Source organism: Saccoglossus kowalevskii, chromosome 19 (genome assembly GCF_978046115.1).
Source record: "Saccoglossus kowalevskii chromosome 19, keSacKowa6.1, whole genome shotgun sequence".
NCBI classification, from domain to species: domain Eukaryota; kingdom Metazoa; phylum Hemichordata; class Enteropneusta; family Harrimaniidae; genus Saccoglossus; species Saccoglossus kowalevskii.
Genome location: NC_140659.1, coordinates 32,844,574 through 32,865,945, shown reverse-complemented (window position 1 = coordinate 32,865,945; position 21,372 = coordinate 32,844,574). Strand labels below are relative to the sequence as shown.

Genomic DNA, 21,372 nt, shown 5'->3' with positions numbered 1-21,372 from the left:
ATTGAAATCTAATAGGTTTGAAACTTGCAGCTACTGGCATTCATTCAGGAAGTGATATACTCACCAAGCAGTAATGATGAACAGTAATTTGTGATTCTTGATGAAAAAATAATTCTCCATATAGCAGTTTATTGTCAACGTCTTTGTGACATAATAAGCACATGCCTGAAACACAAAATATATTGTGTAAAACAAATATGCTAAGAATATTCACCATTTGAGGATTTTATGTCATTCATGAAGATGAAATGCTACAATATTTTGTCAGGTTTTTTCCCAACATTTTTCTGCCAAGAATTGATTTATAGTGTATTACATGAGCTGATAGAGAAGGACATTGTACACTTTCTGCAAAAATCTGAAGACTCAATACATACTTGGGCTGAAATCTACATATGTGCATACATGGTCAAAAACTGAACTGATAATGTATCCAAAATTGCCAAAGAACACTTCGAGAAATTTATGAGAAAATATCTGCAAACCCAAATAGAAATTTCACCCACAAAACATAGATCTTCCTTAAAATCAAAAAGCATTTGTGTCGGAGTGTTTGTAAACAATATACATGAAGGACAAATGGTCAAGGTCAGAATTTTGTAGGAATGTTTAGTTTCTAGATCCTCCCTTACTTTAGGGGAGAACACACTTTGTACGGTTCAGAAGTTATTATAGAGTATACAAACCTTTTGGAACAATTGTAGTTTTCATTGCTTTCTTCCTGTTTCAGTGGCCACAAAATCTGAGGAGGTCAAAGGTCACAGATAAATAAATGACTACTTTCATAAGTTTGGAAAAGAAACTTCCCTTACATCAGTTGTTATCATCAGTGCAGAAATAAATACAAAATATTTTTTTTTTTTTGAATAAGCAAGATTAAAAATTGGTTTGCATTCACACGTTCAAAACATCATTATTTAGGCCAGTCTAAAGCATCCTTTTTTTTTTTTTTGTTAGGTCAGAAGTATCCAACATCATGGACCCCACCATGTTGTTTCTCCACTGTATTTACATAGCACATCATGATGAAGATGTAGTTTCCATCATCAGAATGGTGTCTTAAATCATCCTGGAGTTCTCCCAGCTAATTTGAGTCATGAATGGCAAGGGGAAGAGAAAGGAGAGATTTGTTTTGAACTGTTGAATGGAAAGTCAGCAACAGTGGTGAAACTTGACACCAGAACAGTTTTGTGGACACGGGAAAATAATCTCAAGACTTTCTCTTTCGGTCAGTACGATTGTCGTTGTCAAGATCACTTTAAAAACCACCCACTGAAGACTCAACTTTCTTTCCACTTGTGCTGTAGTTTTCTCTATTTCAGTATCTCTTAACCATCATTAAAATGTTAATAATATCGTACAGTGTTCTCCACAAATAAAATTTAAAGAGGGGCGCATATAATATAATTAGCATATTTAATTTGCATATAATTAGCATACTAATCAAACATTTCAAAGGTAATTCTTAGCACTTTTATATTTACATCACTTAAATACTGTGTACAAGTACTATATTAATGTTCTTGAATTATTTTGATGAATAAGTTAAACCACTTGATGTGTAAAAAAATATAAACTTTGACAAATGAAGAATATAAATTTTATTCTTTGTAAAAGTGTAATGGAACAAGTTGTGAAATTCTAGCCTTTCATTTATTTCTTTTAAATTTCTTTCAAATATTTCCATTTTCATAGGTTTTATAAATGCACTGAGATATTGTAATAGTTGAAAACCCCAAGTAATAAGAAGAAAAATATTTTCACATAACAAATTTAAAAGAAAAAATTGAATCCGATGACTGTAAATAAATTAATCATTATGTTGATTGCATTGTGGGTAATGAGGACAAAGGTCAAATCAGATACTGTGACATCCATGTTGTTTCAGTGTTTACCGTACGTTTTGTTTTGGTGATTTATTTGATGATTCTTTTTTACTTTTCGCCAATAAAAGGCAAGTAACAAGCAATTGGACCAATAAATTGTTGCTGGTTCTCCTGTTCTTAAGTATCTCAGCTAATTCAGGAATGATGAGAAAACTTGTTTTGACTATCCCATTGTGTGATTAACGCAATGCTTGTGACAATCAGTTCACGCATCCATTCATTGTTTTTTGATTATTTATTCAGCCAGTTTTTCCCCAGACATCAAATCTATTGTCCTAGTTGTCACCTATGCCACTATCTGTCTCTTAGTTCTTTGTTTTATCGCCTGTCAATTAATAAGAGGTCTCTCAATAACGTCGTCGGGACTTCTTCCGAGACTGTGAAACAGCCTGTCACCGAAAACAATGGAGGGTTCTGAAGATAAATAGAGGGGCGCTACAAATTGAAGAGGGGCGCAAATAAATTAAAGAGGGGAGCTTTGCCCCTCTTAAACCCCTCGTGGAGAACACTGAATACTCAACTAACAATAATGTATTTGATCTGGGCGGGAAATGTGAATGCAGGGCGCTTGTTGACCGATGCAGGGCACACGACTTCCTATGCAGGGCGCTGCGCCCTGCTAAAACCCCTCGTGGAGAACACTGCCGTAATTGCCCTGGTAAGCACCAATGTCCGGGCAAACGCCCACCCCACAATCCCCCAATTTTGATACAATAAAGAAATTGAGGTCATATCCGGGCATACGCCCAGATAGGGCTTTTTCTACACTTGTAATAAAAAAAATCGATTTTTGTTTGTTGTATTAACAGTTGACTTCCTTGCAGTCTGTTGTGATTCTGATAAAAAGTCTTGAAAAATAAATGTCAATTGCTTAAAGCAAGCCGTGACAGCAGAATAGGTAATTTCGCGTTCTGCCTTCAGGGCACCGCTGTTTATGAAATATATATTTCAAGATTTTTTTTATCAGAATCATACATTTTTTTTTAACTGTCAGCAAGTCAATGTATATTAAAGCAGAAACGGTAGTTCTCTTTTTGAAATACGTCATGGCTCTGAAAAAGGCTGTTTGGTTTGTGTTTTCTTAGAAACGATACAAGCAAATCTTACAGAGAGCCGCAAAGCAAGTTCGTACTCGCACTCGTTTGCCTTTAGCGTCACAGACAATGAAACCAATGTGGTAATATTGTAGGAACCTGTACCTGGGAGAGTGGTTGAAAGCATGTTGTTTGGCTTTATAAAATATTTGGTAGCAGCTTGCGAATCCATAACTGGGGCCAGCAATTTTGCAATGTTACGCTAATGACTTGACCTCTATGATGAAACACTAGTATTGATGTAATTCTTAACCAATCAGAAAAGCAGATGCTTAAAGTGTAACTGAATTGGGCCAATTGACTTTTTTGTGTGCAAAATTTATTTATAAACAACATTATGAAAAAAAATCAAGTGAAAAGGATATATAAATCGGGTAAACAGTCAATGATATTCCAAAACCAGGCCACGCCCCCCTCTCCCGTCACCTTCGAGTTTTTTCGGCATCATGAGTGCCACCAACGGGACCATAAAGCAGGAGATTGCTAGCAGACAAGATTGTTAACCATTTTCCATACGCAAGCGTTTAGTAAACGATCATGCAGTACAGCTCTCGCGAAAGCTTCGGCTTTTGTGGCATCATTGTTGCCTCAGCATCGCATCATTGTGGCATCAGCTTCGCGTCATTGAAAATTGAAGCTGTGCTCGCCTCGCCTATTTTGTGGCATCATCGTGGCCTCAGGTTCGCAGTCTCATAGCATCAACATGGCATCAGCTTCAAAGTATTGTGACATGAGTATGACCTCATTATTTGCACACAGTAGAGGAAAACACATGTAAAGAAGTTCGATATACATGTACAGTATAATCGATTTGAAATTCAAGGCGGTAAGGGGAATAAAATAATACTTATGATCAAGAGTAAAATGACATTTTACTAAAAAGATATCTTGTTGAATTATTTTAGTGTTGCGAGTATTGGACACCAACAACTTTATGAAGTACATTGCAATCGGCAAGGTGACGAGTGTCATATTGACTGCAAGGAAAATTGTGATAAATTGAAATCACACATGCAATCGTCGTTCGGATACAACAAAATTTGCTATGTACGAAATGAAACTGTTCTTGTTAAAAAATTACATTTTTTTCACTCATTTTATTTGCTGGTAAGAGAACCGATCCCATGCCCGGACTACTCATACATGCAAAACACATGTACGCCGCCTGGTGCGTCGGCGTTGTTGCCAGTCATCTTGATACAAAGTTCCAAAACAAGTGCGTACATTTCCACCTATGATTGGATGGTTGTGATGGCGTCGGTCTTTGGTAAAATTTGACATCCAATTTTCAAAATTAAGTCACGATCAGCATGGACGTATTTGGTGACCAGCCGATGAACAATTTGAAAATCATGATTCACACGGAAGTCCTTCGATACTGAAAATCGTCGACCCCAGTCTGGTTTACCTTATTTCCCCAACTTACAAAACTGATTTGTATCTCAGCCCTGTTTTTTTTCTTTTTTTGAACTTAGATCAAATCCCATCCGTTTGTCAAAACATGGAGCTCCATGGTCAAAATATGCCGATGTTTTTCAGTGAATAATTCTGAAGCCTGTCACAGCGCAAAAAAACTAATTGAATCGACGCCGGAGATTGGATGGTACGACAACCTTTCAATTTGCATCAAATATGCTTTGTTACAACATCATTGATTGGATGAGAGTCACCTGATCGGGGCACGACCTGGGTCACAGAACCATAATTGTTCATATATCGACAGAACTTTGCGAGAGAACCACACCCACATTTCATCCATTTTTAGCGCGGAAGTTGCCAACAAATGTCGAAAAACTCGTGAATTTTATGGATTCGAATAAAATAAAGCTAGCGATTGGCAAGACTGGTTAATAATATATCCCCCGATGTTCTTCGATTTTTTTTTATTTCAAGGTGAGAAATGGTTAGTTGAAGTTCCATCGATTTCAAGGCGACTATTCCACCGCGATAACTCTACGCACTGTTGTAGTTTCGAGAGGTAAAAAAATATATAATAAATAGTACTTGTTTCACTATTTGGTTTTACAGCCCGCAAATTACGGAACATGATCCCGGTGAATTGCTATAAATAAATGCTGATTGTGTTGAATGACGGACGTCGGGACTGTTTGGAGAAACCAACGGGGATCGATATTCCAAACAAATTATTGGGACACGGGGTGGACCTTTCAAACAAATGAAATTACTAACGAAAGACGAGATTTTTCTAGATATATACGAACATATATATACCAAATATATGCAAAATTGAAAAATACACAAAGAGGTGTAACATTAGGTTTTATTTTAGCCTTTATTTAATATTTTCTTTCACTCAGTCCATGCGTGGGACTTCTATTTAGCTTCATGGTCCTTCGGCTTGTCTTCTCCATGGGGGGAAAACGACAATAATTCGAATTTACGGCATCAGTGGACCAAAGCCATCAAGAACACCAGGAAATATTGGAATAGACCTTCTCCTCATAACATTATCTGCAGTGCCAATTTTTTACGCCCGAAAAATTTATCAGTACAATTTCATTTGTTTCGATCTTGCAGTTGTAGGTATTCGCGTCCTACCGGAAATAGAACACGCGATCTATCGGACGCACACAAATTTACATTTTAGAGTGCAGATTTTCTAACATTATTGATACATTGTTCAGGTGCAGTTTAATAAAAATAACAACGAGATTTTCGGTCACGATGTTCAAACTCTGTGCCTGTGCCTTAACCGGGTGCCTGAATCGTCATGGTCATTTTGGGGAGGTACACGGTCACCCACATCGCGTACTTTTCTCGCAGGTTCAAACCTGTATGGGCCACTTTGTCCCTGACACTCTAAAACAAAATCGTGACATCTCTCGTTGTCATCATATTCCTCGATCTCATAACTCTCGTCAGACGATGAAAAGATAGATTCCGGGTCGCTTTCCGAGCACTGCATGCGTATAGCGGCCATTGTGAAACGATGACAAGTTCCCCCCGTGACATCACAAATCACCCTTGTATGCTAATTAGGTTCTCTAGCTGAAGCCTCGTTCTGAGTTGGCCAAGAAATTAGACGTGGACGTTTCCTTATCCAGAACATTATTATTGATCGTTTATTTAATTTATGTACATTTTTCACTTGTTTTTTTTTCATAATGTTGTTTATAAATAAATTTTGCACACAAAAAAAGTAAATTGTCCCAATTCAGTTACACTTTAAAGGTCAAAGATGTTTACAACCCCATATTTCTTGTCTCTTCATTGTGATTAGACATGCCAAGCTGTCAAACAGCTAAATCAGTAGATTAAATATCCAAATTGTGTGCGACGACATCAATGAACTTCAAGACGAAATTGTAGGGATTTTGTTGGATGGCGACAGTGACACTGACTTGGACTTTTAGATTTTTGACTTTGATGAAGATGGCAATGAACATGGTTTTTTTTGAAATTTCAACTGTGTAAATTCGTGAATTATCATTGTCATGTATGACTGTTCATCCGGATATAATTTTACGTATTTTAACCCCTGACATTTGAGTTCATTTTGAGTTCGCGCATTTTGGGCATGTTTGCGACAGGGAAATCCTAATTCAAATGATTCCTAACAATTATTTCTGGTTTATTTGTCACATTATAAGCAACAAATTATTTTTGTTATACTTCCAATGTTGCATATTGTTCATTTATTTTTGTTGGATGTTTTTATTTGCCATTCAATTCCTTGCCACAATTCGATTTGCATGTTGAAAAAGTTTTGCAAATTTTCGTTTTTTGCAAGGGATGCTCGGGCATATGTTGCATGCCCACCCCTATTTTTTGGCAATTTTCCATGTTCAGGACCTTGGGCACTCACCCGGACAGCTACGGTATTAGGTGTGTTTTTATCAGTCATATTTTTTTGTTCTTTTAATTGAAACCACTAATTTAAAATCACTTCTGAGTAAAACAAGCAGCCTGTCGGCCAAGATTGCTCCGCTGTTAGCAATGCACATTTCAATTAAAGAACAGAAGATATCATTAGAAAATAAACAATATGTATAGTATCAAAGCAGTGTAGGAAATTTGTCCAGATTACATACCAGACATCAGGGCTGGTAACTTTCAAAAGTTACAAACCCTGCTAAAATGTTACCAGTCCCGCACATTTTTTCAATTATTTTCGCACACATACACACACAAATAAACACAAGTTGTATACAATATACTATGCACGGTTTATTTTAACAACAAAGTAGCTGTAGAGAAATGCATATTCAGAACATGATATATCAGACGTCTGTGTCACTGTTGCTCTCGGCTAGATCAGAAAAATCTGAACCATAGTCAGAATCTAATCCAGCTACCAAATGAGCATCACCATCACCATCTGTTTCAGCTTCTGCAACTTCCTCCTCATCAAGTGCTTCAGCAGCTCTCTGCTGCTCTACTGCTTCATCTACTGCCTGTATAGCACTCAACTTCTTTCTCCTCTGTCCTTCCATAAAACTTGTTTTTTTAAAAAAATTAGTATTTATTGATTTTCAGCCCCCAAGTGACTGTGGGTGGAGCATTCTTTGCGTCGAATATCGATTTGGCTTGTTTATGACAATTGACATTTCATGGCATGTGAGGGCATCATGTCTTAAATTGGTACAGCCGGTTACAAACGATCCCTTTCCGTACTTACGGAGTTTGTCTGGTATTTTGCGGTTTGATAACGGCCCGTAAATAGCCCGGCAGATACGGCAATACACCGCATGATTACCGGTGTCATCGGTGACCAGCCATTCTTTGAACTCCGTCTTCCAGCTTGGAACGATTTTGCGAGTACGTTTTGACTGGTCATACTCCTTATTTGCCGCAATTCTATCGATGCTCGACTTCTGTTTCTTTGTTGGAGGGTATCCCCAAAAAACGATACATGTTGTACGCGAAATGAAAACTTTGTAAACAAAATACTCAACGATAGAACTGGTCAGGGGTCACCGGAAGTGTCACTGCACCATGGGAGATAGGACCTGACCCGAGGTCACGTACTTATTATTATGTTAATAAGTCAATGGATTCCGTGTTGTGGGTTGAGAATGCGTGTCGGCAAGTCGCGATGTGCGACGGCAATGCAATATTTTCATAGTTTTGGCTGATCACGTTTCTGTTTAAAATGTTTAGAGCACATATAAAGAATGGTAGCTTGTTTTTATTTTAATTTCGGCGGAAGAATGTGGTAACATATTACCCGACCACCGGACAGGGAAGTTTGAAATTCAACCAGTCCGATACGAAAGTTACCCGTCTCGGGCGTGTGGACGGGCAGGAATTTCCTACACTGATCAAAGCAATCAGACTTCCCGTTTTCAACAAAACTTTGAAAATATGAGAGATATTTATCAAAATTAGATAATTGAAGATATCATCACAATATGAACAAATCTGAGAGAGGTCTACACCGACCGACCGACCGACCGACTTTATTATTATAAGTAACACTTAAAATTTACAAAGTTTAATGTCGAGTTGTTCAAAGTGTGTTTTGTCATTAAACAGACTTTGAATAAAATTGTCTTCAGTTATTTCGTTATTTTTTGTTTTAACAAGTTTGAAAGTAAAAGCCCCCCATATCTCGGATCCATATAATGAAATTGGTAGGATTGTACTGCGATATAACTGAATAGCATTTTTTGGCGAGACTATATAATTGTGTAGGCTAAGTGTTTGTTTAAATGCACCTATTGCACGCATTGCTTTCTTGACGAGATTATAGATAGCAATTGTAAAATTACCACTACTTTGAAAAGTAATACCTAAAGTGCCTGTGAAATGGCTGCTATTTTCACGCCTAAAATTATCATTTGATACATAAATATTAATAATTATGTTTCTAAGCATGAATTATTTTTTTTAAGTGAAAAAATGTGTTTTAAACTCAGTCTACGGCAACTTTATTTTTGTGTATTTTAAAACGAGGCTCCTCATTAGCTTCTCATTTGCATACAGAAATTCCCCTTGTGACGTCAGAAGGGGAAGTCGCATGGCAGCTTGCATTGCCGATACGTGTAAATAAGGCAAATATCTTGTGCAGTTTTCTCGTCTTTGACTAAATTATCACTTACGTACTTGTTTGTCGAGGAAGAATGAACCATAATGAACACATAGTATCAATTTTTGTTGCATGGGGTTGAGTTAGATGCGAAATATGTCCGTTCTGGTGTAGCTGGTAACCGTGATCGTCACCGACACCAGCACACGTTTGTACACTGTCGCTGAACAAATTAGAATTTGACGTCGGAATTATCTCGTTATTTAGCAGGTTACTAGGCACGTCACTACACTGTTTTATTTCATCGATCGTCTGAGTAAAAATATCAAAATTAAAATAAAAGAGAACATATTCTGACATTCTAAACATTAGACTATAGTGATCACTATAAAATAATTAAAAAAAACGACAAATCACAGTTACTAAATAAATGACAGCCGTGTGGAAATAAATTGACTTTTTGTTGAAATAGGTGAACGCGCCGGGTCAGGACGAGGGCAAGTGCGTTAAAAGCGGCGTTTAATTGGATAACAAAAATAATTGAGATCGGCACACATACAGATAAATTCAGAGTTGATTTGAGTTAGCGTGATCCATGGCGTGATTGTCATAATTATAATAATTCTTATTTCATAAATTATTACGCAGATCAAGCTGCAAGCATGGAGGTAAAAAAAGAACAGAGGTGTGAATTCGACATTCAACACCAATCACCAAACAATCAGAAACTTTTAGCCTTCGAAAATGAAAACAATTAGAAGTGTGTAAGGGCTGTGTAATTTCCTGTTTGTCCGACACTTCGTTTTCGTGTCACTGTCAAAATTATTGCTACCTTTTACCTGACAGGGACTAAACGATAATCACGATCGCAAAAAAAGTCAACTCATTTGAAACACTTGCCTGACGTCTCTTTCTCTCTTCTAAAATCCGCCTCGGTGATCATGGGCTGGTCCGGAATCTATTTCTTTCAAAAGTGTTGCGCCAGGTTTACGTTAAGTGGCTTTCGTCCACTGATGTTGCACCTTCGGATCGATTAGAAACGTGTGAATACATACACTATGACTATACGTTTCACTGCAACTGCCCACAACACAACACAACAACTAAAAACTCTCTCTCAAAAAAAAAATATACAAAAAAAAAGAAGAAAAAACTCCGACCGAAAAATGTATATCATTTAAAACTATACTGAATGACCAGTGTTCTTACGGCTCGGGGGTATGACTTCCTCTCACATTTTTGTCATTTGGTGGCGCACTATCGGTGAGAGTCGGAAATCCGGAAACAGTCGACCGTTTCATGATAGGTGGGCGTGGCTACAACACAAGAAATATCCCAAATTTATTTGGATACGAGTAATCATTTTCAGCAAAAAAATCAATAACTGCCCATTTCAGTGGGACACAGATCTAAAATAGGAAACGTGAGGGTGGGCATAATAATAAATAATAAAGATAATTTATTGCATCCTTAGAAATACAGTGTTTCCATCAGTTTATAGCAACAAAAGTAAAATATTAAAAAACAAAATAACAAAATAACTATAGCAAATAATAAATGATAGATTTTAGTGTTTTTGTTAAGTATCTTTCTCGTTTCTCATTAAGAACGAGCTGTGTATAAATTCTCCAACAAGTTTGATTACATTTGTGTTAGAATTTTTCATTAAGTATGTAAATTTCTGTTGGTCAGTTTTTGTTTCATCAGGAAACTGTATATTTGAGAATATATCCATTCGCAGTGTGTGATATTTTGGGCATTTGATGAGGAGATGCATTTCATCTTCTATGTCTGCTAAAGTACATTGTTTACAAATCCTGTTTTCCAAAGAAATTTTAGGTTGGGTATGTCTACCCTTTTCTATTGCTAGGCTGTGATTACTTGTTCGGAATCTAGAGACAGAAATTCTATGTTTTAGATTCAGTATAATTAAGTAACTTTCAAAGTTGTAGTTTGTTTTGAATTGAGTATATGTTCTCAACTTAGGTTTATCCATAATTGTCTCCTTCCAGAATTCAATATATTTTTGTTTAATATTGTTTCCTATTCTCTTTATATTTTGTTTTGTTGCATTCAATTTGTCATTGATATTCTTTATATCTAATGTGTTATCTTCCTTATTTAACTCTTTGTAAATTGACATAATCCATGGGAGTTTGCAGTTTATCTGTTCATGGTATGCCTGTTTTGTTAAATTACATTCTGGAAGTTCTTTGATCCGTGCCAAATACTTTATAAAATTTATTATGATGTCTACTAGTAATGGTAGTTCACCTATTTCTGCTCTACAAGCTAGATTTGATGAAAATTTATTCAATCCAAGCATTCTTTTACTAAATTTCAGATGGGTTTTCTCGATTGGTGTAATGTCCCATTTATTATTTTCTTGAATTTCGAAGCCCCATACATCTGATCCATATAATAGTATTGGTCTTATACATGTTTTGAATAGGTGTAACATTGTTTTGCATTGTTGTGCATTGCACAGGCACTTTAAGTAGGTATATGTTGAGACAACTTTTACCGGTTGGTCTCCTAAGTAAAATTTGCCATCTATCTTTCTTCCTCTGTTATTAAAAATAATAATTTTAGTTTTGTTAATATTAACTCCAAGTCTCCATTTGACCCAGGTGTATAAAACAATGCTCAACTTAGTTGGCAATATGGCTGTTTTGGCAGCATATAATGATATTAGTGAAAAAAAAGTTGAGTTGAAAAAAACAATTGTGGTGGCAAAAGTGTGTGATGTTAAATTCCATGTGTCAACTGAGCATGTATTTTGATTCTACGATTCTTTTGTGGAATTGAATGGGACGTTAAACAAAGAAATGGCAGATCATTACTTTCAGTGTTCCGCTCACAGATCTGCGGCCTCCATATTTTATCTCAGATCGGACGAGTGTAATGGTTTCATAAATTTGGTGCCTCCATGATTTTTTGTTGATAGCAACGGCAAAAAGATTGTTGAAAATGTTATTCATCTCAACCATTTAGGTCAGCGCTATAAAACTGGGGGGCGAGTTGGCAATAAAATGTCAAATTCGCGGGGATTTTTTTGAAACTGTGAGGTCAGATCACCATACCAACACAGTTTTAGGACGTTCACGGGCAGTTGGGTGAAACTAAATTGGTGTAGAAGTTCCCGGGAAACTACCTACCTTAGGTTGGCATCTGGAATGAAAGAATCAGTCAAACAGGACTTCAAAGCTTCTTTGAAAAAAAAACGCCAATCCAACAACACTTAACTTCCTGTGAAAATACGTGTCGATAGAGGGCGCTCGATCTGAACATTGACATTGTTTCATAAAAGTCCTATCTTTTTTATTTACCTCTTGTACGTTTGGCATTTTTATTCCATCGTATGTGGTGGCCATTTATTTATTCTACTGTATGATACAATAACGAACTTGAGATTATCGCAAAGTGTCAAATTCCATATGTTATTACATTCTATTGATTGTACTATTTTGCCACCTGTCTCGTGGGAATCTACCCAGTTCTCCATGAATACCCATAATGTGTTGTTACTCAACGAATGAACCACAAAGCGGAAGTTTGCCAGCACCCACGGCCCCTCTGTGCAGCACCTTATGTTAACAAACAAATAAATAAACTCTAACATTCCTGCAATTTGATTGGTACCGACAAAAATCGTCGGGGGGAAGTGAAAATCTACATGGTTCTAACAGACGTGTGTTGGGTTTGGAGCACCGCGGAGGGCGCAACTCACGCGATCTTGTCAGACGAGGAAGAAATGTGTTAAAGGGGAACCGCTCAATCCCATGGATTGCACCAAAGAATCATGGGACACTATTGTTTATGTTGTTTACAATGTTAATCTATCTTTTGTTATCCATTGTTATTTTAATCCAGAAAGTAAATTTGTTGTGAAATTAAGCCTAACTGGAAGGTGCCCCTTTAACTCCATATTGGATTTGCAAAGGAATATGGGACAGAAACGTAAACACACTAGAGGGCGGGGTTTTTTTTTGGGGGGGGGCTTAAATCTTCTCAATAGAGCCCCATGTTGAAACCAGCTTGTTATCTTCTCTGTTCTCAAGAAGCACGTTAGTTTTTTTTTTAATTATTATGGTTATATTTTTTGACTTTTTTTACTGGGAAGATTGTTTTGAATTTTTTTTACTGTTTTTGCCTGCAAGCTGTCCAACTATAGGAACTGTAGTGACAGGTACATATGTATCTGATTTCTACTCATTCATACATTCATACAGAATGTTAAAAAATGACTGCTCATATGAGGAGTATTTTTCAGTAATAAAAGACTTTAAACATAGATCAGCAGTAACAAAACTAAAAATTAGTGCTCATGTTCTACAAATAGAAATGGGTCACAACAATAAAATAGATGCATACAAAAGGTAATGCCCTGTGTGTGACCTAGACAAAATTGAAGATGAAAAACATCTTCTGCTTAACTGCAAATTATATGAAACGGAAAGAAACCAACTAAACACTAAGTCAAAAGTGTCACTCCCAAATACGACAGATGAAGAAAAAAGTATAGCTATGATGAACAACAATGAAAATAAAACAATTATAAAACTAGTTAAATACATATACGAATGTTTCAAAATTAGAGAAAATAACATGAAAAAGCCTTCATTCTCATCCAAATAAACAACAATATTAATATCAAGGCATATCTGGAAGTTTTTTTTCTGTTATCATCATTTTTATGATATTTTATCTTATTGTCTCTTGTTTTTTCTTTCATCCACACTTTATTGAAATTTAACTCAAGATCCTACAAAGGATACGATATCAATAAAGTTTATTATTATATTATTATTATTACATGCTTATTTTCGTTTGATTATTTACCGTGTCATAGTAAAAAAAACACATACATCTATCTTGTTTACTAACAATTTTTTTTTATATTGTGAAGTCCTCAGTTGTTTTAATTCTGTCAAACACTTATTAAAATGTCTTCTAAACCGATTTAAATTCAACCAAAGTAATAAAGGTTTGTTGAGTGAAAAAAATCGCTCAAAAAACGAATTGGAAAGTGCGAAAGGCGATAACCATCAAAATATAAAAAATAACTACATGAACTCTATAAGTCAAGAAAAAAATTACTACATGAACTCTACAAGTCAAGAAACGGAAATGCAAATGAATCAAATACACCAGATGAACGGTTGGTATATTATGAAAGGTTGTTGAATTCATAGTCAAAAGAGAATCCTAATTCAGTCTCAACCGAAAATGAAGTTGATTTAAAACTTTTAGAGTTAGAAAAACCTGACCACCAAGTGTACTAATTTAAAATTAGAAAAGCATTTAAACGATTAAACAATAACAAAAAACTGCAGAAGACAACATATCGTAATGAAATTCGTAAATATGGGCAATCTTGTCTCATTGATGACATAAATTGTACAATATCATTTTTAGTAATAATAATTTCCCAGAAACATTGGAACATGAGTTCCGGTATGATTGTGTCCATATTAAAATTAGTATCTAAATCCAATCCTTGAAATTACATAGCCATTTCAAGTTGCAATTGAAAAGTATTCACAAGTATAACCAATAAAAAATAGCACTCTTTCTAAACAGTTCGGATCATTAAAAGGGGTTGTCGCATAACAGACAATCTAATTATTTTAGTAACAATACATAAATACTTTATCTTCATTCCTCAATGTAACAGCAACTACCAAAACCAACTAAAACAAGTCATTGAAAATGTTAACATATGTGTGTAACGACCGAATTTGAGATTCTGGGATAGGGAATACAGCAATTGCAACTCTTTGTAATTGTATTGTTGCAAAAAAAAAAAAAATTGTCATGGACATGTATCCTAACAAGTATAATTTACGTACCAAGTTTGAATAAAAAACTTGGCAAAGCATGTCCAAAATACGACATTTAAAAAAAAATAAGATGGCTGCCAGTCGGCCATTTTGAATCGAATCGCTAAACCACTGCATGTGCATATGTCCCACATTAAGTACTAGGCACATGCAAAAAATGAACGGAATCGGTCCAAATGATTCAGAAATATGACTCCAGACGGACGCACTGGCGGTCGGGGGACACGTATCCTAACATGTATAATATATGTACATGTACCAAATTTGAATGAAAACTGACAAAGCATGTCTAAAATACAACATTTTCAAAAAACAAAATGCCTGCCAGTCAAACGGTAACTAAAAAAAACAAAACAAAAAAAAACTGTATGTATGCTTCATAGACAGTAAAAAGCACAAGGGAGTTTACTTATACCTTTACCCACATACTGTGCTGCATGAATAATTCAATTTTTCTTATATATTGCTATTAATGCCTGATTTTTTTCTTTCAGTTTTGTTTTTGTTTGATTTTCTCAATGTTGTTCTTTACTAGAAGGAGATGTAAATGATTTTATAATTTTTTAAAAATCGCAAGAATTTCCATAGAACTGGCAAAATGTATTAAAAACAGCCTCCTTCAAATACAGCAACACATTATTCCAACTTATAAATTTGAAAATGACGAAGAATAGCGCCCTCTTTGGAGGGTTTTGACAACCTGAAAACTAAGATGGCAGAACCGACAACGAAGAAGTCGAAAACTGATCACAGAATTGGGTAGGAAAACTGCGCTCTTTATAAATTACACAAACTGCGATTGTTATTGTATAGTGAATGACTGTTGTTCAGAGGCAGGAATGATTGAGTGATCTTTTATTGCACGTGGTCATATACCTCGGTATGCACTGGGTTGTTGTTGCCGGCCCCTGCTACTGCCCCAGCCTGTGCGAGTCGTCATGTGAACTGGTCTGTCGTGTTACAAATCAACTTACGTATTGACAAACAACCGACGGAATAATTACTATTTTCCAAATCATAGTATTTTGATAACGTAACCCACACTGATGATTATATGACCCCCGTGATATAATGGTACATCCTTGCAGTCATGTGACCAGCCTCCATGAGTGCCGGTGTCACCTTGATATGTGTCCATTTGCCACCAGGTCTTCGTGCTGCGTACTAGTGGGAAGGTGACTTTTCATTCAGAATTGATCTTCAGGTTTACTATCAGTGTAATTTTCTATAATGGCTGTTAGGTGAGATTAAGTTTATTACGAAATTTATTGTTGATTATTTTTGTTCAGCAATATTTGGTGCTGTGATTTCTATACAGACAGTGCAGCTGTTTGTAAGAATGCATGGGGGAATGTACCAGCACAATGTATACATTTACAATGTATATCATTTCCCCCTACAAAATGATGGTATAGCATTTTGTTTACTTTTCTGTCATTTCTTTGTTAATTTTGAACCAAATCAACACAATTCCCATTGCCTAGTAGTCATAAGTATGACAAATTATTTATTTTGATTTTACTATTCATGGTATGATTTCCATTGACTTGTATTGTGTACCTATATTAATGTGTGTGACATTGTTTCTATGTATATTTTCTCACTAATTAATCTCAGAAACATTGTTTGCTTGTAACACAATCTAGTTGGTTTTATTAAGTCCATTATAAGTTTGATGATCAGAGTACATGTATGATGAATATTCATTATGCTGAATATAGAAACCTGTTTGAACAAGTGAAGTAAATTCTTGCCTTCATTATTAAATATTTCTTGTATGCAGAGAAATACCTGATATTTTCCCCCAAATTCCATTTTCAGGACAGTTTTAATATTAGCTAATGCAATATTATTGTTTTTATTTTATTGCAGTGAAGGTGTATTATTGGGTCTTGGCAACCCACTGCTAGATATTTCAACTACCTGTGATAAAGATTTTCTTGAAAAGTAAGTTTAATATTTTGTACGTTTATGCAGTATTGAGAAAGTATACACATTGCTGTCTAACAATTTATATGCATATATGTTTAATATGTATCATGAGAAATTTAACAAATTCTAGCCAAGGCACGTTACTGCATTAACTGGAAACAATTCAAGAGTACAATATTACCAGTAGTTGTGATTAGCATGAATGTTTAGCAGAGTTTGTTTAGAGTTTTTAAATTTTTTGCCAAATAGTTTAAGGTTTATACTCCTCTTTAATGTTTTTTTAAACAATTTAAAAATATTGAAGTCACCGATCATCTGTTTTGAACATTATGACAATAATTGCTGTTAGGTAGATGCAGACAAAATGTTATTTGGCAGGTGCAACAAAGTTTTTTTCAGTCTGGCCTAACTATGTATTGGCAACGAGACATTATGATCGGGAAATATTATATTTTGGGTGCAAGTTCATTTCAAGCATAGTGTTAATTTTGTTGAACTTGAACACTGTTGCCTGTTGCAGAAGAACCTTCTCGAGCACATTGGGGACTATCAGAACTGGTGAACTTAAACTTTCAGAATTTTGATTGGTCAATTTTGTTTGGCAGCCAACATAGATTTTCATCAAAAATGGCAAAATTTGGGCATTAACCGATCAACTGGATATTTTGTTTCTCAGGAGTGCATTAACCGATCAACTGGATATTTTGAAAAATGACATGTATAATACCTGTATGGATACATATTTAGGCATATTAACTTTAACTCAACAAAGCTGCTCTGTAGCTTTAATCTTTGTTAGTGCTTGCTCAAAACTGCTACTGTGTTTGCTCCACTTTATAAGCTTATCTCTTGTCTTGCCTTGTTTGTGTGCTTGATCATTAAAATGACTTGGTTTGACTGTTTATGCCCCTGTTATTTATGTAAGTGTGTGCTATGAATAGAGCATTTAAGGTATTCTCTATTGGTCTATCCGTTATTGGTTATTTAAGGTAGAGATGCAGTTTACCTGACAGGTATTTTAATTAGTTAATTAGGAAACCAAGATGACCACCCTTGTCCACAAAACTATATATTTCCGGAAAGCTTATTGTATGAATTTTAAAGTTTTGTCAGTATTTTATTTTTATGGACAATGTAGTCTGAAATATGCACAAAAATGTGCTTTTTTGGTCAAAAGTGATTTGAAAAAAATTAGCTTCTAAACCATGCTTCTGTTTCCTGTCAAAATTGGTTTATGGGTACATCTGTTTACTATGAAGAAAGCACCGTCTTGAAAACTGTCTACCAGTTGCCAATTTTGTAGGGCAGCAGCTTAAATTTCACTACTTCAAGTTTATGCATAAATTAACACCCAGGCTAGTCTGAGTCTGTATGATTGCTGTAACACTATTCAACTAAAAACAATGCCCCGACAGCGTTTTGAAGATAAACACATTGTCAATCATTTGTGAAAATTTCAAAATAAAAGGTCAAAGCGTCTAGGAGCTATTTTTTTTTAAAGTTTTGGAATGTGCACTAAAAAGAAGCGGAGATAATTTGCATAACAATTCACTCAGTAAGAAGTTTGCCAATGCTCATAATTAAAATGGCTGTTACAGTTTCAAATTTAAATGTATTACAGTTTTGTAAAAAGTTAAATACAGTGCATAATATGGAGATCCCGTCATTTCTTTTTTTTACCATGTTTTTTTTTTATTATTTATGTACAGCCTTACTAAATCTTGCTAAGCATTCAAAAGAGATAATTTTGCACCTGTTATCTATATTTTAAAATCGTTTTTTGAGTATGTTCCACTATTCACAATTCTACACAATTTCAACAGTCTATAGCCAAGACTTTTTGGATAATAAAAAGCAAAAAAAAAAAAAATTCACTCCCAAGTGTCCACGAACCTGCATCTCTACCTTAAATAAGCCATTTATGTCATTTATATGTAATATACACCATTTATTCACATCAAGTTTCAAACTTTGATGAAAGACACTAGTTGCCACAAATGGTGATCTTAAATTTCCCAGTAACTCAAATGAAAATCTAAATTACACATCAAGTTTGTTGTATTTTAGTGTGAAAGTCGTTATCTGACAAATTTACTGGCCAGTTTCCATGCCATAAAATTTGTGTAATGTTCTTCCAGAAAATTCCTTCCAAAATTGCTAGATAAATTATTACTCTGCATGGCAAAATTTGTCTGAACCAATCAAGTTACAGAAGTCAAGAAAACAATAACCTGCCTCCAATGATAGATTTGTTGACATTCAACCAGATAACATTTTTTTATTTTCTCATTTTGAAAAATCATGATTTCATCAAAAAATGTGCCAGTTTTTTTTCTGTAGCCATCAGCTGAAGATGCAATTCTTGTTAGGCTCTATCATATAGATAACACCCAATACAATGTAAGGTTTGGTGATAGTAATAAACGATGGAGGGTTGTGTATTTAACACCTTTATTAATAATTATAAATGTATGTAATGATGAAGAGTATTGTTTTGCTCTGTTTTGTAGGTATGGATTGAAGCCAAATGATGCCATTTTAGCTGAAGAGAAACATCACAAGATGTACACTGAAATGGTGGAAAAATTTGATGTAGAATACATTGCTGGTGGTGCGACACAAAACACAATCAGAGTGGCCCAGGTAATGATTTTACAGAGAAAAGAGAAATATGATGGTATAACACAAAAGAATGGCCAAAGTAATGAGTTGTTGAGCAATAAAGAATCACTGCCACCCTAGGCAAGTGTGCCATGGACTCAAATAGAAGGCCAAATTGACTAGCAAATTTATTCCCTAACACAGTAATACTTTCTGATTCTAAACATTTTGTGGAGTATTGGTAAGTTTTGACCCTTGTGCGTCCGTGCGTCCGGACCTGTGTCTTAGAAATGCCTGGATGAATCATAATCAAACTTCACACATACATCATATACATATGCACATCAATTTGTTTCACGATCTGATTCAAGATGGCCGAATGGCGGCCATTTTTGTGCTAAAAATCATCAAAAACAAGCATTTCTCAGCTGTTAACAGATGGATTTTGTTCAAACTTGGTATATACATTAGACATTATAGGACCTTGCTGCACATTATTTTGTTTTACGATCTGATTCAAGACGGCCGAATGGCGGCCATTTTTGTGCTAAAAAATCATCAAAATCAAGCATTTCTCGGCTGTTTACAGATGGATTTTGTTCAAACTTGGTATATACATTAGACAAATAATTTAGTTTTTTAGATAAGATTCAAAATAGCCGACTGGCAGCTATTTTGTTTTAATGAGTGTGGTTCTCGTGCCATATCTCTGACTTGCTTTCACTGATTATGTTCAAATTTTAAATGTTCATTATACATCATGTCATAGATAGACAGATATATTGGTTTGACGATCCTATTCAAAATGGCCAAATGGTGGCCATTTTTGTGCTAAAAAATCATCAAATATCAAGCATTTATGGATGGATTTCGTTCAAACTTGGTACATATGTTAGACATTACAGGTTCCTGATGCACATCATTTATTTTTCAGATCGGATTCAAAATGGCTGTCTGGTGGCCATTTTGTTTTAGAGCCATATCTCTTAAATGCTTTCATTGATTACATTCAAATTTTATATATTCGTTATACATCATGTTATATATATACATGTATTTAAAATGGCTGATTCTGAATGCTGTTCCAAAGCAATATCTCTCAATATGGACAAGTACTTTTTTGACGATCAGATACAAATGTCAATCATTTTAATGTTAAAAAATCATATTCTTGACATGGTTATATTCCAGCTATATTACTATAAACAAAGCTATATATCTTAAATTTGATAACTAACGGGGACTGTGCCATGCATGGCTTGTGTATATTAATATTTATATTTTACAAGTACAGTAATGAATATGCAAACAAAATTTACACTCTGCTTTTATTACTCCCCCTTCGGACACAGTCCGAAAACGGGGACTTATGTTTTGACCCTTGTGCGTCCGTGTGTGCATGCGTGCGTCCGGACCTGTGTCTTAGAAATGCCTGGATGAATCATAATCAAACTTCACACATACATCATACATACAAATATATTGGTTTGACCACCATATTCAAAATGACCAAATGGTGGCCATTTTTGTGCTAAAAAATCGTCAAATATCAAGCATTTCTGGCATTTATGGATGGATTTCTTTCAAACTTATTACATATATTAGACATTCCAGATTCCTGATGCACATCATTTTTAGCCCCCGTTTGGACGAAATCCGAAAACGGGGACTTATAATTCGGTCTCCGTTCGTCTGTGCATCCGTGCGTCCGTCCGGAGTCATATCTCAGAATCCCTTGGACCTATTCTGTTCATTCTTTGCATGTGCCTAGTACCTTATGTGGGACATATGCACATGCAGTGGTTGAGCGATTCGATTCAAAATGGCTGACTGGCAGTCATCTTGTTTTTTTTGAAAATGTTGTATTTTGGACATGCTTTGCCAGTTTTCATTCAAACTTGGTACATAGATTATACATGTCCGGATACATGTCCGGATACATGTCCATGGCGATTTATTTCGCAATTGGATCAAAGATGGTCGACTGGCAGGCATCTTGTTTTTGTTTTTTAATGCGGTATCTTGGA

The 21,372-nt window shown here is 35.3% G+C and overlaps 1 protein-coding gene across 2 annotated transcripts in view; it reads left to right on the top strand.

The window, feature by feature from the left end:
* Nucleotides 1-15,506: 15,506 nt before the first annotated feature.
* The window catches only part of LOC100371695 (uncharacterized), a 29,401-nt gene continuing 23,535 nt past the window's right edge, over nt 15,507-21,372 (top strand). The window contains exons 1-3 of one of the 2 annotated variants that reach the window (XM_078005751.2): nt 15,507-15,571; nt 16,685-16,759; nt 19,255-19,387. In XM_078005751.2, coding sequence (XP_077861877.1) covers nt 15,525-15,571; nt 16,685-16,759; nt 19,255-19,387 — 255 coding nt within the window. In that variant the 5' untranslated portion in view covers nt 15,507-15,524. Of the gene's footprint in view, nt 15,572-15,915; nt 16,054-16,684; nt 16,760-19,254; nt 19,388-21,372 lie in introns of those variants that run through there. The other variant, XM_006824894.3, reaches the window with a different exon arrangement.